The following is a 16,473-nucleotide window of genomic DNA, read 5'->3' as shown; positions in this document are numbered from 1 at the left end:
ATGTAGTCTCTTCCCAGTCTTTCTCCGCGATCTTTCTAGTGATCAAACCGTGCATGTGTGTACAAGAAATAATTAGGCGAAGCAGTGTGGCTCGATGTCTTCGGCATACGAAGAAGCTCGCTTTTATGTGTTACACCCTCAATATCAAACCCATCCTTGGAGGTATATACTGTTACCTACTTAATGGGTTCTCAAAGCAGGTTACTGTGTATATCCTTACGGTGTAGTATCGCGAGGGCAAGAGTATAATCTACAAAAACGTGCTTCTTCGGAGAAACTTAAGAAGACAATAAACAGGCGGAGGCTGGCGCGAAGTGCAGACAGTTGACGTAAGATTGATGAGCATACCATGTCGATTGGCCCTGCATTCTGAGGTGTTCGCATGAATTGGAGAAAAACCAGGCCTTGGTGTTGATGTTCATGACGGCCTTGGTGTTCTGTCACAAGTGGGAGCCTTTTACACTAGACCCCAAACGGCTAGCCCCACACACGTTCGAAATTGTGTCTCGCTAAGCTATTGACCATATTCTCTCTTTCGAACTCCAACGACCGACATCCAACTCACATCAATACCGTCGTCATGGGTAGGGTCATTCGCAACCAACGTAAGGGTCGCGGCTCTATCTTCACGGCCAACACCCGCCTGAACAAGAACCCCGCCCAGTTCCGCACGCTCGACTTCGTACGTCCGCCGCCCGCACAATCGCGAAATTGGATATACTGGAACAGAGGGCTAATGGGTACAGGCTGAGCGCAATGGATACATTCGGGGTGTCGTAAAGGAGATCGTCCACGACTCCGGCCGTGGTGAGTACCCAGTCCACGAATTGGATATTTGGGCCATTTCTAACGAACTCGTGAATAGGCGCTCCTCTCGCCAGGGTCAGCTTCCGCAACCCGTACAAGTTCAAGCACAACACCGAGACCTTCATTGCCAACGAGGGCATGTACACTGGCCAGGTTAGTTGGACATTTTTGGGCAGCAGGAAATGGAACAGCATCTAACATCGCAAAGTTCATCTACGCCGGAAAGAACGCTGCGCTCACCATCGGCAACGTCCTTCCCCTCGCTTCCGTCCCCGAAGGTACCGTTCTCACCAACGTCGAAGACAAGAACGGTGACCGTGGTGCGCTCGGCCGTACCTCCGGTAACTACGTTACCGTCATCGGCCACAACCCCGATGAGGGCAAGACCCGTGTCAAGCTCCCATCTGGTGCCAAGAAGGTCCTCCCCAGCTCATGCCGTGGTATGGTTGGTATCGTCGCTGGTGGTGGCCGCACAGACAAGCCTCTCATGAAGGCGTCGCGTGCTAAGCACAAGGTACGCATAATCATAATCTGCCAAAGAGCGCAGCCACTAACACATGATAGTTCGCTGCCAAGCGCAACAGCTGGCCCAGGACTCGTGGTGTTGCCATGAACCCCGTCGACCATCCTCACGGTGGTGGTAACCACCAGCATATCGGTAAAGCCTCGACCATCTCCCGGTACGCTACCCAGGGTCAAAAGGCCGGTCTCATCGCCGCGCGGAGGACAGGTCTGCTCCGTGGTACCCAGAAGACAAAGGACTAGAGTGGTGCTTTGTGATCTGGTGGCGTTGGTCTACGACAGGAACGACAAAGATGCGGTCGGTTATTCTCTCCATACCTCTACATGCGGGTGGCCGGGCGTTATAACGAAATGGAAATTTCTCGGCAAGCTAGGCTTTCTTCTACTATGGCTTGCATGCATGATAGGTCCTTTAGGGAATGTGATTCCGAAAAATGTATCTGGTCTGAACTTCTGACACGTACCATTCATTGGTCTTGGTGATGTGCTTGTACACCGTCACACATTGAAGCCCCCTATGCTCCACCCATCTCCACGTCACCATCTCTGTCTGCCTCACTCTCACTCTCGCTCCCACTATCTTCATCTCTGCCCTCCTTGTTTTTCTTCATCATAAAGTCCAAATCCAGCACCCTGTAATGTTTTTTATCGCTCCCTAACACTACAATCACCCTCCTACCTTTCCTGCCATTGACGATTAACCTCAGTGGTGTGAACCGGCCTTCAAAGACGTGTCTCGTGTGCTTCTCGATCGTCTCACGCGTGATCGACATGTTGCCACGCGACAGCGAAGGCGGCGGCGTGCCCTGTGGAAGGAGATGATGTTGTACCGATGCGTGTGGAAGTGGCGTGTAAGTAATAAGAGGATGTTCATGAGACGCGCTATTCGTGGTAGGAGTATAAGGTAGGGAAATGATGACGTTCGATGTGGATTCATCCTCCAAGGGAAGTTGGAGGAGGACGAGCAGAGAAGTGTCGTCCGCGAATTTTGCATCGAGCACCTTCATGCCCTTTGTGGAAGGCGAGGCGGAGAAGTCGAGGGTGGAGATCGCGTAGGCGTGTATGTCCCTGCGTAGATTGGATATACTTTGTGTATGGGAGAGGCGATGGATGTTTATAGTGGTAGGTGATGATTGGGAAGCGAGGGCGACGTATGTGCTTATAATGTCTGAAGACGTGGATGGCTGTGTAGTATTAACATGTGGATTATCGGATGGTAGTAGGGTAGGAAAGGGGAGCATACCTCAAACACCATTCTCATATCCAGTACACCCATCTCACCCGTCTCCCCAGCATCTTCAAGTACCACACCAGAATTCATCTGTATGTTAGCTTCCTGCCACCTACTAACCTGCTTCAGCAGCCCGGTGACACCTGCATTTAGATGCCCAAGTACATGTTCCAAACACAACGCCTCTTCTTTAAACGTCGCACCTTCCTTCAACAACTCAACAGCCTTCTTTGTATCCTCATAGCTCGCCGCTTCTCTTCCCTTAGCCTTAGGATCCAGTTGCGCTTCTGGTTTGAAGAACGGCGCAACATCCGACCTGGTAAGTCCATATTGGATATACGCCAACACCTGTGAAATATCCACTCCAGGATCCCGTTGTTCCATCTCAGCTCTAGACTGCGAGTCCAACTCTGTAGCCTCGAAGTCAATGGTAAACCTCAGCCATTTACTAAAGCTATGAAACTGTCTCTTCTCCTCTGATGCATACAACATAGCCGTATGAGCAAGCAACCGCATATTCTTCAGCGTCTCCAGCAGCGCTGCGAACTCAGTCATCGGACCACTGAAGATCCACTCTCGGTCGTGGAATTGCGCAAGACCGCGCAGACGCGAGATGACAATGGAACAACGATCAAGTGCAGGAATGAGATTCTCATGCAAGAGAGCAAGAAGCGTAGTGAAAGATGAAGTGACGGTATTATCCCAGCGCTTATGACCTGCTTCCGCAAGTTCATCGACGAGCCATTCTTTGAGGACTGGATTGCAGTTCCCCGTGCATGCCGTGTGGAAGAGGTTTGTGACGAAGTCACCTAATTCTTTCTCCTCAAGCGTTTCGCTGATGTTCATCATGAATTTGCGGGGTAAGTCTTGGGCATGTTTGAAGAAGGCGCGGATACGTTGGAGAGTTTGCGTGATGTAGAGGAGGAGATTTTGGAGTTGCGAAGTTTTTGCGGCGATAAGGTGGAGGTAGATTCCTGCTGAGGGGATGAAGTTTAGTGTCAGAGGGACGTACGCGATGTTCTTCTTTTGTGGAGAGGCGGTAGACGCTGTTTGTATGAGGAGGCTGTGCGTGCAACTGTACGGATGGCTTGTATGTAGTAATGGCGTGCTCGACATGTTCCAAGCTTTTGGTAGCTGGACGTTAACTGTTTCGAGCGAGTCGTAGATTGAAGGATGGACGGTTCCGTGGTCGGTCAGTCGAATGAACATGTCGACGGAGTTGTGATCTTTCAGGTGATGCGAGTGCAGGAGTGAGTCTACCTCTGCTTGCGAACTAAACGCTCCAGAATCCGCTTGTGAGATACGCATAAAGGGCAGTGCCGGTGGCAAAGGTATCGCAGGAAGCTTGGGCAGCAGTGCCTCCATGTCCATCATAGCAAGCTGATCCGGTAGATCGGGCGCAATATCCAACGTCTGAAAGTCTGGCTGTCGCTGCAGGAAGTCCTCTAGCGTGGTATCGTCCTTGAACGCATCCCATTCCTCTGTCGTAGGATTGCCAAAGACATCGGTCTTCGCAGGTGTAGCACCATCCGCCTTCTTCGGTTTTAACCCAGTCCGTTTCTTTACAGCCTCCACGTTGATGAAGTTTAAGCCCCAGCCTATACACTTCACTCTGGCTGGAGCCTCTTCATTCGTCGTACCACTACCAGCTCCCTCAACTTCCGGTAGCATAACGTCTTTGTGCGTGACCTTGCCCGTCTCGGCACTCACCAAGTCTGTGCTGCCATCACTCCAACTAACAGCAATGCTCTTGCCATTGAACTCCCATTGCAACGCATCCACGCGCATGTCCTCACTCTTTCTCTTCAACCCAAAAGCTCGTTGGCCATTGATGCGGTAGACGTCGAGGTTCTCTTCATCGGTGACTAAGGCTACAAGGTCCATAGTAGGGCAGTAGGAAATGAGATGTGGGTATATCGGATGCAGCAGAATCTTTTCCGCTTGCTGCAACAACTGTCGCCGATCACTCGAGTCGGTCGTCGCCATGCTTGTAGTTTGTAGGCGTTAAAGCCCGTTGCTGAGGAAGTCGGTTTGTGCGTTGGAAGTGGTGGTTTGTTTGTGCACATATGGAAGTCGCGTTCTAAGCCATATTTGCCTAGCGCGCTCACGCGTTATCACGTTGTCCAATATTATACGCAGCCACAACCGCGTCGAAGTAGTAGCATGTTGGGTTCAGATTAGCAATATGCAGAATGCGACTAAACAGGACTCTGGAACCTCACGTCACATGTTTAGAATCTTGGTGTTAATGTTAAAAAAAAACAGCGATTCAAGTGCTCGAGAAAGAATACCAGTCCTTCCATGCCTTCTGGGTATACATATCATGCTATCATAGTACAAATACAAGTGGTCAGCACCCTGATCCCAGGCGCCAGTTCCACTACCCTAACCCCCAATGCCACAAACGCCGAGGTGCAATACAATGCAACCCCATAAACCAGCCATGCCCTCAGTATTGGGACTAATCCTGTTCCCCAAGATGAGTCAGACTGGCAGAAGCCTAAACACGTCGACTTTCATCGTCTGACAACCTGTTCTATCGGACTGACGAATTCCTTTTCGGTTGTACCGACTCTTTGTGCACTCGCCCTCTACCTGCACCACTGAGTCTTCCATTTAACCGTGCCTCCTCGTCAAAGCTTGTTCGCTTGGTGTTCTGGCCACTCTCCAGCTCATCGTCGCTATCAGCCAGGTCTCCAAGCTCGAACTGGTTCTCCACGTCGTAGTCGTGCATAAGCGCACCCCGATCGCCTGCGTCCGCATAGCTAGACCTGCCATCACGAACAACACCAACCGATTGTCGCTCGAACAGCTCTTCGCTGCGTCGCGCCTGCATACTACGTCTTGTAGGAAAACCAGAGATGGCGTCCGAAGGCGGGCCGTCGGTGAAACGTGAGCCGAATGCTTTGTTGCCGTTGGGGTCTTCGCGTGAGAGGTTCAAGAGGTATACACCGGAGAAAATGATGAGGAAACCGCAGAGCAGGGATATGGTGTTGACCGCGGACGTAGTATTAAAGCCTTGGAAAAGGAGGCAGGAAGCGACGAGGGTACAAGTCGTGAACATGACGTAGTAGAGGGGGTTGACACTGAAATCAGAAGTTAGCACTTATTGGTGAATGTCTAGGTCTCCAGAACGTACATGTTTGTTGAGAACTGACTCAAAGCCTTGTTGAAGTAGTTCATCTGTGTGAGAATGCAGCCAACGACCAAGATTACGAAGACGTATGTCGAGGGGTGTGTGAACTGGTTGTTGCCCGCAAATGTCATCTTGAGGGCGATACCGAAGGCCTTGATGAACATGATGGAGACGGAGCCAGCTGTCGAACAAATGGAAAGGTAAATGAGCGGGTTCTTGCGACCGTACTTGGGCGCAATCTTGTAGATCATGAAGATGCAGAAAACGACGCAGAAAGCGCAGTAGAAGAGGAAACCTGAACATGTCTCGTCAATTTCTGTCGTGACCTCAAATGTGCAAGTCCGTGTAGAACGTACCTGGCTGAAGCGCAAGATTCAAGATCTCTTCGACAGACTCGACCTCCTTGTCCGGCGGCGCATGTAGTACGATAATAACGGATCCGATCAGACATATCGCGCAGCCAATCTTGCCTAGCAGTCCCAATTGTTCGTCCAGGAAGTATGAGCCAAGTACCGCACCAATAAGGACCGAAAGCGCCCCGAGGGGCGTCACCAGGATCGCAGGCGCAAACGCATATGCTGCGAAGTTGAATATCTCGCCGAGCACCACTGTATGCCATTAGTTACGCACATAGTACTAGTATCGTATGTGCACCCACTCGTTGTTATGCCAGCCCACCACACTGGATTCTGCAAGTATCCAAAGCCGTCTCCATTGAAGCCCTGCTTCTCCATGGACGCATTGAGGCCTTTCTTCGTAATGACAAAACTCGCGCCAATCGCCAATGACGAGCTCACGGCCAGCATGAGACCAACATATCTGTCCTTATCGTCAGTCGTCGGGTTTCGCATGCGGCGTGCCGTCTCTCGGCACAACATACTTGTCTTCGACCATTTTACCGGTGTGTATAGGTCTATGCGACCTGTCTTAGTTGTTTGCGGCCAGGTAGTATGAATATGCGTGTCGCTGTGAATGTGCGCGGGCGATGGCAACGGTCGTGGGTGGTGTGAAGCTAGTGCGTGGCTGTTGACGTTGGCGTTGGATTGCGCGGACTGGGGGTTATCGATAGGCTCTGTGTCGTGGCCTGCCGAACGAAGGAAGGGAAGCCAGCCGAAGGAGCGATGATGCGCAAGCGCCGTGTTGACTGCGATGGACGAGAGATATGATAGAATATGCAGGCGCGATGGAAGATGTGACGGGATAGGTAGTAGGTTGGGGATGCTTGCGCAAGAAGCGATTCGCGTTTCACCAAACGCTGTTCCTGTGCCGGGCCAAGGATCAAGTGACTCCAACGAATGTGGATGACCAAAGATGAGGAGAGCAAGCGAGCGCGGGGAACCTCGCGACAACAACAGCAACACGATTCAAATCAATAACAGAGAAGGATAGCGATAGTGAGTGTTGTGATTCAACAGGACAACTGGATCAGCAAAGAACATGTGCGATTATCTATCGATAAACCGTTCGTTTCCCAACAAGGTGGCGTGCCGCACCGGTCTCGCCAGTGCCAGGCCACATCCCAAGGTTTCACGGCCGGGCTGCGGCTTGCGTCTTACGCAGGGGCTTCTTTTTTAGCTTCCCCTGTCCCCGTCCTCGACGCCTCCCAGACGCTAGGGTTAGAGCCTGCCGATCACTTCGTCAGACAAAGACGCGGCATTCCATCCTGCAATATCTGACCGCAAATATACTTGTCCATCTTGCCTTGGCCTTGCTCATCTCGACTTCTACAAGTTAGTCGTACCAAGGACAGCCAGTGTGATGTCAAGGTTCGCCCAATAGTGCCTTTTCCAGCTGCGCCTCGTAATGATCTGCTTAGTGCAACCAAAATAGCATGCCTCGTAACCTCTTCCCCACAACATCAAATCCAGGCTCCGTGACCGTGACCTCCGCTATTTGTCTCAAACGAGCGATTGTTACGTCGTTGCACCAATTATGGCTACATAAGGCTGACGAATGCTGACCACCAAGCCATGGTTGGACATCGTTATATTCAAGTAACTTTTCGATTGAGACTCTACAATTGAGAGTTGGTCGTGCTTCGAGTTCCTTCAGTATGTTCTGAAGTTCGACTCAAAGCACTGGGTATATGGCTCGGAACACCCAAAGATTCCACTTTCCCGTCACCTTATCCCCTATCCACCTCCAGACGTATTATCCTGACCTCCGCGTACTCCAAAGATTCGCTCAGAAGAAGAAAGCAACGCTGAAAATGGCAACCGCTGTGGTAGCAGGGTGCAACAAAAAGAAACCGCGCATGAAAACGCTCTCTCTTACCTTTTGGTAGCCATACTCCTTGGCATGGTTCGGTATCCGGCGGCGCGCGCTGCATGGTCGGACCTGTTGTTAGTATACATCATATTAGTTCAACGGCGTAATGAGTCGAAGGAAAGGCGCAAGAGATGCTGCTTGTTAGTAGAGCTGAAGAACCCGTAGACTCGGAGGACGGTGGGCCTTCACACTCTGGCGCGTTTGGCGTCTGGAACAAAATAATCAACGTCTGAGTTTCGCTTGCGTGATGGGGAAATGAGCATACCTATGGAGTCAGGTGCAATATCCTCTCCATGTCCAGCCTCGTCGATAGATCGCTTCTGCCCTTGTGGGGACACTTCTTGGGCATCACCAGACGAGGCCGTCGTAGGATCTGCAGCCGAAGACGTTGCGTTCGTAGTCTCTCCAGCCACACCGTCCTCTCTGTCTTGGGTATCGACGTGATCATGTGCATTGGTTGCCTTCTCCAAGTCTTCCTGGTCCAGTTCCTGGTCGGCATCCCACTCAGGATTGTTTTCCAGATCCAGGAAGTCGTCCGTGCCAGTGAGGTCGTTACCATCCGTTGTTTCGGCCCCAGCAGCGTTGAATTCACCTCCATTCATGAAGTCCAACTGGTTGGCGAAATCTTGGTTAGCGTCGCCGTCATATGCGTCTGCAGCATATCCATCCGTTCCATCCGTTCCTTCCGCGTGGAAATCCTGGAATGGGTCATCTTCGTCGAAGACTTGGACACCGTCCTGGTACGACAGACCATTGCCGTCGTTGCCTTCCGTCTCGTCACGTTCTACTTCGACATGAGGTTCCTCATTAGCCTCGTTGTCGTTCTGGCTGGCCCTCTCATTGTGGCTAATGGAGCCTGCGACAGATCCATGCTCATCTGCGTTTACGAATTCATCGTCTTGGAGCGTCACGGACGAAGGCGAAGGCTCAGTGGCGGGTGCTTCTTCGTCTTCTTTGACGTTTACGGTTGGCTCGTCTTCGTCGCTGTAGTCAACGAAATCTTCTTGCTCCTGCAAGCGACGAGCCTCTGCCTCGGCATCAGTCTCCTCATTCGGTTTTGGGCTCTCCTGATGAGCTTGATCTACTACTTCGTGGGGATTCGCGGATACGTCACTAGGATTAGCAGCTTGTAGACTGTGGTCTTCCTCAGCAGTCGGTTCTTGCTCCTCGTGAAATGAATGTTCAACCTCAACCTCTTCCTCTTTTGTGCCCTCAGCACTCTCCTCCTTGTGAGTATTTTGCTCATGATTCGCTTCGCTGTGATCGAGCTCGTGGTAAGAGGTATGCTCGGCTGAATTGTGCTCATCCTCATGCACCTCCACCTCTTCGACGCTGTGCGTCTCTTGCTCGCCCTCTCCTTCACTCTCATTACCCTTGCCACCATCTTCTTGAAGCAGCGCTTCTTCCTTCGCAAACTCCGTCACCTCGGCATCTGCTTTCTCTATTTGCTGCTCATCGTAATCTTGCTCTTGCTCCTGAGTGCCCCACTCAGTGGGCTCATCGCTCGGAGTCTCACCGATTATGCCAGCGAAGTGAGTCTCACCAGCGAGTACAGCAGCCTCGAAATCGGAATAGCCGCTTCCTTGATCGGCGTATTTTGCAATGTCCGAAAGCAGGATAGCGAAGCGCGGTCGAAACATCAAGGAGATATAGAACGAGTCTGGCGCATTATTACCATCTTGAGCATGTAGCGCATGGTAGTATCCTACGAGACGTTCAAGTGAAACAGCTACGCATGCTGTGTTGTCCTCGAAGATCTCCAGGTTCTGCAAGTGCTCAAATCTGAAGCCGATTTCTGTCTCGCCTGACACATCTTCACCAAGAGACAGACGACATGCTTGAAAAAGCTCCGACAAGCTGGCCTTTGCGATCGAGGTGTCTTGTATAAGCCACTCCCCACTGTTTTCGTAGTCATGCTGTTTGAAGAGCCATAGCTCTTCGCCGTGGTAGTTCACGGTGACAGGCGGAAGTTCGAACGACTCGGGGTCTTGGTGCTCGTTTTCCTCAGTAGAGGCTTCTTGATCATGGCCATGGTGTGCCGAATCATGGTTCTGTGTCTCGGTGTCTGCATGTTCTTCCTGGCCTGGCAGCATCACACCGCCGTCACCGTCACCATCATCATTCTGACCATCTTCTTCGTTGTTGTCAACCGACTGTGGGCGGGGCGAGTGAGCGTGTTCATCTGCCGCTAAGCCGTGTGCATTAGGATCGGCGGCGCTCTGAGCTTCTACGTATGGGCTGGGCGACTTGTTATTCGCAGGCATCGAGAGTAAAGCTTGCAAGTCAGCGGGTATCTCGTCTTGCTGTTCAGTTATATCCTTAGCCTGTTCGTCCTGAGCTTCTTGGGTTTCCGAATAGTAGCTTTCTTGTCGCAACCACGGTGAACGGAGCTCAGGATTGTGGTAGTCTTCACCTTCCTCTTCGGAATAGTCGATAAGATCGTCATCCTGATTTGATGCGTCGGTCTGGATCGGTGGAAGGTTGACTGGGGCAGGCGGAGAGGTGACTGGTATAGGTTGAGAGGGGATTGCTACAGGCTGATCAACAACTATGACGCCGTGATCCTCCTGGTAGCTATAATCCTCCTCAATCACATCCTCTTGGTCAACCATAAAGTCGTCTTGCTCGCCAGGTATAGTTTCCACATCTATTCCGTTCGCCGAGGCTGCATCGTTCATAGACATTTCGTCATCCAGGGGATTGGAAGGCGGAGGGTCGAGATCCAACTCGATGTCACCGTCGTTGAAGTCGAGGCCGCCATCATCGGAATGCAGGTCCATGTCGTCGACAGTCGAAAACTCGAGACCTGGTACGCTATGTGCTGCGGCCGCCATAATATGTGATCTGGTGCAAAGCAAGCGTTTGCGGGTGTTGGTTTGCCGGTTGAAACGCGTAAAATAAAGGAGTGAGAGAAGCGCGTCACAGATTGGTGCGAGTCACTGGGTGGCGATGCAGCGAACCGTGGTTTGTAATCGGTGCACAACGTCGTAAAAGAGTTAAGAGCACATGACGATGTGTTTCTAGGTGACTTTGCTATGGTGGAGGCCTGTTCGCGGCAAGGATGAGGAGGTTTGTCTGGAAATTGGACAAAGGAAGCACGGTGGTGTTCGCGCTAAGATGGGAAAGTGCTCTGGCGGAAGCGGGCAAGTGGCAGAGGCTCAGGTGGTCGCTACTTCCACTTGACGACGATGGAATCTGCAGTTCTAGTATTTCGCTACCTGCAAAGATGCAAGGAATTTATCTCGTAAAGAAGTGGCCGCGGTAAATCAAGCTGCGAGTTGCAAGTGTTGACGACAGTCCAAGGGAGGGGAAGCTGCTTCAATGAGGAACTGGCGCTAGGCAAACGCGAGCTGCACGTGACTATAGGTGTCCACTTTGGAACCTCCAGGTGTCGCGACTGGCGGACTTGGGCTGGAACAGTCAATTGTCCAGCTTGAGTCCAGGGTTTCTACGATAGACAGCACCTTCTTACTTCCCAGTATAGGACTTGTCTCTCTGCCTTCTTTCCACACCAAGGGTGAAATTGTGTTCCGGTTCAAGTTCCTGGCGGAGAATATTCCCCACCACATTCGACAACGCGGCCTCGAGTCTAGGACACCGTAGACAGAGCCCATACACGCTCCGAACAGCGTCGCCTACCCGATTCAACTTCAACAAAATCTAGTCACCATGGTATGAAACTGCCTAGAGAGAATTGCTCGCGTCTCACTCTACAACACCAAGCTGACGAAGCCAGGTGGTTCTCGCAGCTTCAATATGCACAAGAGGCGGCAAGGCGGTCGTCTCCCGCCAATTCCGTGAGATGCAGCGCTCCCGCATTGAAGCTCTTCTCGCATCCTTCCCCAAGCTCGCCGATAGCGGAACCCAGCACACGACCTGCGAACAGGACAATGTGCGCTACGTATACCAACCTCTCGACGAACTCTACATGGTTTTGATCACCAACTTGCAATCCAACATTCTGCAAGACATCAACTCGTTGCATCTCTTCGCCCAGGTTGTCTCTTCGATATGCAAATCCCTCGATGAGCGCGAGATCCAGAAGAATGCTTTCGAGCTTCTGACAGCATTCGACGAGATCGTCACACTGGGATACAGGGAGAACTTGACAATGAGCCAGATCAAGACCTTCTTGGACATGGAATCGCACGAGGAACGTATTCAGGAGATCATCGCACGGAATAAGGAGTTGGAGGCCTCAGAAGAGCGAAAGCGCAGGGCCAAGCAGCTCGAGATGCAAAGGAAGGAGATGTCAAGATCGCAACGAGCGGGTGGAGGTATGGGAGGCGGTATGGGCAGTGGTATGGGTAGCGGCATGGGCGGTCGCTCACCTTCGTATCCCGCATTCACACCCAGCGTGCCCACGACCAATGTTGCGGATACGTACGATAGCTACGAAGCTGAGAAGAAGAAGGCTACCAGCAAGCCATTGGCTCTGGGCAAGAAGGGCATGCAGCTCGGCAAGAAGAACAAGACCAACAACATGTACGAGCAAGTCACTGGCGAACAGGCGCCAGCAGAGGAGGAACCGCTCGTCGCACCCAAGCCATCTGCCCCCACCGCCGTGGCGCCAGCAAGCGCTCGCCTGTCCACCTCGACCGACCGCGAAGCCGTACACATCACTACCAACGAGACTATCTCCGCCCGGCTGGACCGTGAGGGTCTTCTCAAATCCTTCGAAGTCAAGGGAGAGATGCAACTCAAGATTACCGACCCTTCTTTCACACAAGTCAAGCTCGACCTAGCTACTGGCGACACCCGTGGCGCACAGTTGATGACACATCCCAAGGTCGACAAGGCTGTCTTCAGGAACGACAAAGTCATTCAGCTGGCGGACACGAGCAAGGGTTTCCCCTCAAACATGGGCATTGGCGTCATGAAGTGGAAGCTAGCACCACGGCCTGACGACGTCTCTGACCCACCCATTACCTTCCGCGTTTGGGTCGAAGACTCGGGCAACATGTACAACATCACCGTCGAGTATGAGCTCACCGGCGGTGACTCGTTGAAGGATGTCACTGTCACCATCCCCTACCAGACCGACGAGCCTAACGTGTCGAGTTTCGACGCCGTATACGAAGTCAGCGGCGACAGCATCGAGTGGAACATTGGCGCTGTGGACGATGCGAACAGCTCTGGTAGCTTTGAATTTGAGGCACAGGCCGGCAGTGATTCGGAGTTCTTCCCTATGAACGTCCGCTTCAGCAAGTCCACACCATTCGTGGACGTCGATGTAAGTTTACTTCACCCATAGTCCACAAAATCTTCAAAACTAACGATCGTGACAGGTTTCTTCTGTAACTCTTCTTGCCATGGGCCAGGACATCAGCTTCTCGAAAGATGTCAAGTCCGTTGCCGAGAATTACACCATCTCATAGAAATGACTATCGCATGCGGAAGACCAGGGAAATCTTGATGTTTTGACGAACCATCTCGAGCACCTTGAAGCTGGCTTTTACTCCTGGGCAGAACTGTTCAAATAGACAAAGCTGAATGCGAAGACTTACACTGCTCATTGTCCTTGGGTCTTCAATTCTTCGCTCAAATATTAATCCTAACTCGAACATTTGATCCTTTAGCTAAAATCATCACTAGCCATTGAAACAGAGAAGAGACGGTAATAGTGCTCAACGATATTACTCATTGTAAACACCTAGCGATGTTGCTATCTACTCATTGTTCCAAAAACATCAATCTGTATCTATCTGTTCATCCAATCTCCGCCAACCCACGAAGTAAATGCGACACAAAGATATATGTGTTTGTAGTAAACAACGGATCAAATCAATCCCCTTCCTGCTATGCGTTGCTATGTCGCTAAATATCGCGTCGTTGGTATCTGAAGTGAAAAGAGAAAAAAAGCCAAATGCTGTACATCAAAAGGGAATTGAAAGGTGGAAGGAATCCATTCGGCCGTAAGATTCGCAAGCGTAAAAAGGTGATGAAGCGAAATATGCGGGAGTAAATAATTGCGACCAGCGTTGGATAAGGACATGCATGGGGATCGAGTAAGCGCATGCTCAAATGACAGCATCACCCAAAAACGCAAAGTCCTCCATAAGCGCATGTACACCGCTCGTCTCCCTCTCCTTCCGCACGCTGACCGTCGGCTCAAGACGCTCACTAACTCCGACGGACTCTGTAATCGTAGTCTTACTTCCAATATCCTGCTCAGGCAGACTGTACTGAAAGCCAAGTCCAAAACAAGCAGCTTGGCGCCGCGACGATCGACGCGACGATGACACATCAGAATACTGCCCAGTAGTCTCGACTTGGAAGAGGTCGGAGCCAAAGGTTGAGATGCGGAGTTCGTTCAGCTGAGGTGGGGTGGAGAGACGGTAGGGGAATGGGTTGTCGTCATCTTCTTCTTCGTCGTCGTCGTTAGAGGAGGTGTCGTTGTAGCTGTAGTTATTGTCGATAGTTTGGATATCGAGAACGGTGGACATGTGTTTTGAGGAATCGGTTTGTACTTGCTGAGGTGAGGCGCAGGAGTAGCGGATTAAGAGACCATGAGGTGTTTCTATGTCACTGTCGTTGCTGGTTAAGGAGCTGAAGGTTGGTGAAAAGACGGGTTCACCGTCATCGTTGGAGGAGGTTGGGGAGTTGTAGCCGATGGAGTCGTTGCTCCATGTGGAGAAGTGGCTGTGGGCCTTTTCTTGGAATTGCATGTTGAAGTGATCGAGGCGTTCATCGTCGTCGGCTTCTTCGAACTCGTCTTCTGGTTCGTTGGCCGGTAGTTCGCTAATCGTTGCTTCGTTGCATGCGTAGAGTGGTGCGGGTATCAGGTAGCGAGGAAGTGCTGGGAGCTCTTTGTCGAATGGTGAATGTCGAAGGTTCGTGTTATAAACGCTGCCATGGCTGGATGTAGGTCGCTCATTCAAGACAGGTGCACCGAGGAAAGTCGACGGTCGTGAGAGTACAGGGGCTGATGGGGTGTCATCTTCTACCACCCGATCATCGAATTCAAATTCTTGCTGAAGCTTTGGCGAAGACAGCCAAGGGTCATTAGAAAATAGATAATGCTGAGTTCGTCTCGTGTCGGCGGAATTAGCGCGGACACGGCTTTGCTCAACCTTGAATTCGCTGGTAATAACAGTCGATGGTACGTGTGAGCGGCGTCGCCTGATAGGGCGCTCGTCCACAGTGGGCAACTCTGCAGGTCCGAACAGTGAATCATGGTCGGGGTCCACAGGATGCGACGCCAGTGGGGAAAACTCCCTTCGGATATTTGGTACTGAGCGCGGTGCTGAAGTCTCCGCTTCTCTGATAGACTCGAATGAGGGCCGGTATATTGACAACGGAACAAGGTTGAGCTCTTCTCCACCACTGACAAGCACCGGCGCACTGATATCTAGCTCCCTGGTCTTCGATCCACTGCGATTTTTCGATGCAGATCGTTTCGAGGCTAGCTTCTCCTTCAGAAGCTTAAAGTCGGGAAAGATGGGAGTTGATGGCATATAAGGAGATGCTGATGCGCTTCGAGCATGACGCACTACATTCGGAGACAAGAAAGCCTCTGTAGGAGGATGCGTCGCCGATTTCGGGGTCCAAGGCGAGGGTAGAGGCATGACATATGAATCCACACTAGATCCTGTTCTCGGGGATGGTAGAGGTCTTAGGCTTGCAGGTGGCACTGGTGTCAGATACCTATCTTTGGGATCTCGCGTGAAAGCTGAAGAGGTATCGGAGATGCTGCGGCTGTGCCCCTCACGAGGTACATCCAACACATTAAGGCGCTGTCCCGGCAGAAGAGGACAAAAGGTCGTCGATTCTTCCGAAGGGTTATGACATTCCTCATCCTCATCGACCTTGTACTGCAAATCGTCAGTAGGTGAGTTCATCTAGAAGACTAGTTGACTTACGTAGTACCAATAAGTACCGCCCATCTTAAGAGGACCGTCCCGCTTCGGTGTTTGTTGGTCCAGATCTCCGTCGCAAATGATATCAGAAAAGGTAAAGCAACCTTTCCAGAGATTCAGGCCTCCACGTGCGTCAAGTTCTAATGGATAGGGTCGCGAAAAGTTGTCCCAAGATCCAAGTAAAACTATACTGCGCAATGCAGCCGGGCAGTGACTTGATGCAAGAATAAGTGACTGCCTTAGAGTGAGTGGCACAGAGGGGTAGACATACAAGAGGAAGGTGTGGAGCGTAGTGTTGTCCATGGCCATGATATCGGGATAACCTAAGCTGATAACAGCAAGGACTAACGGCGTTGAAGCGCGTATGCGCCTAAGCCCTGGTCACCTCTGAGGTGTCGCATACAATCGTGTGTGTCAAATTTAGAAGTGCATGCAGAACGGTGTGTTGGATGTTTTAGCCTGCTCTTTCTGTATGGTCCTGCCGGAGAAAAGGCCAGCAAGCAACTGACTGATTGGTGCGCAATAGCAAGCGTTTGGTGAAATGTTGAAACTAGTCTTCCTGCGCGTATGTATGATTATGGCGAGGTTGACCAGGGATGATGCAATCCGAGGAATCAGATCAAGTCGGAGAAATTCTGAGGCAAAAAGAG

The 16,473-nt window shown here is 51.4% G+C and overlaps 6 protein-coding genes across 6 annotated transcripts; 2 read left to right on the top strand and 4 right to left on the bottom strand.

Annotated features, from left to right (window-relative positions):
* Window positions 1–580: 580 nt before the first annotated feature.
* Window positions 581–1,572, top strand: ALTATR162_LOCUS1328 (uncharacterized protein; the record flags this gene model as incomplete). Its single annotated transcript, XM_043308924.1, has 5 exons — window positions 581–682; window positions 747–807; window positions 866–960; window positions 1,016–1,321; window positions 1,372–1,572. The coding sequence occupies 5 exons, from the start codon at window positions 581–583 to the stop codon at window positions 1,570–1,572; spliced, it is 765 nt and encodes a 254-aa protein (XP_043164859.1).
* Window positions 1,573–1,844: 272 nt separating this feature from the next.
* Window positions 1,845–4,546, bottom strand: ALTATR162_LOCUS1327 (uncharacterized protein; the record flags this gene model as incomplete). Its single annotated transcript, XM_043308923.1, has 2 exons — window positions 1,845–2,513; window positions 2,573–4,546. 2 exons carry the CDS (start codon window positions 4,544–4,546, stop codon window positions 1,845–1,847), a joined length of 2,643 nt encoding a protein of 880 aa, XP_043164858.1.
* A 550-nt stretch (window positions 4,547–5,096) lies between these two features.
* Window positions 5,097–6,590, bottom strand: ALTATR162_LOCUS1326 (uncharacterized protein; the record flags this gene model as incomplete). The annotated part of the gene is made up of 5 exons (XM_043308922.1): window positions 5,097–5,646; window positions 5,700–5,991; window positions 6,053–6,304; window positions 6,355–6,515; window positions 6,577–6,590. 5 exons carry the CDS (start codon window positions 6,588–6,590, stop codon window positions 5,097–5,099), a joined length of 1,269 nt encoding a protein of 422 aa, XP_043164857.1.
* A 1,559-nt stretch (window positions 6,591–8,149) lies between these two features.
* On the bottom strand, window positions 8,150–10,798 carry ALTATR162_LOCUS1325 (uncharacterized protein; the record flags this gene model as incomplete). The annotated part of the gene is made up of 1 exon (XM_043308921.1): window positions 8,150–10,798. One exon carries the CDS (start codon window positions 10,796–10,798, stop codon window positions 8,150–8,152), a length of 2,649 nt encoding a protein of 882 aa, XP_043164856.1.
* Window positions 10,799–11,633: 835 nt separating this feature from the next.
* On the top strand, window positions 11,634–13,342 carry ALTATR162_LOCUS1324 (uncharacterized protein; the record flags this gene model as incomplete). The annotated part of the gene is made up of 3 exons (XM_043308920.1): window positions 11,634–11,636; window positions 11,701–13,197; window positions 13,253–13,342. 3 exons carry the CDS (start codon window positions 11,634–11,636, stop codon window positions 13,340–13,342), a joined length of 1,590 nt encoding a protein of 529 aa, XP_043164855.1.
* A 642-nt stretch (window positions 13,343–13,984) lies between these two features.
* ALTATR162_LOCUS1323 (uncharacterized protein) lies at window positions 13,985–16,132 on the bottom strand (the record flags this gene model as incomplete). The annotated part of the gene is made up of 2 exons (XM_043308919.1): window positions 13,985–15,778; window positions 15,827–16,132. 2 exons carry the CDS (start codon window positions 16,130–16,132, stop codon window positions 13,985–13,987), a joined length of 2,100 nt encoding a protein of 699 aa, XP_043164854.1.
* Between the last annotated feature and the right edge of the window lie 341 nt (window positions 16,133–16,473).

The sequence above is a fragment of the Alternaria atra genome (genome assembly GCF_907166805.1).
Source record: "Alternaria atra isolate CS162 genome assembly, contig: 21, whole genome shotgun sequence".
NCBI lineage: Eukaryota > Fungi > Ascomycota > Dothideomycetes > Pleosporales > Pleosporaceae > Alternaria > Alternaria atra.
The sequence above is the reverse complement of the archived record's forward strand: the minus strand, read 5'-3'. Positions and strand labels throughout refer to the sequence as shown.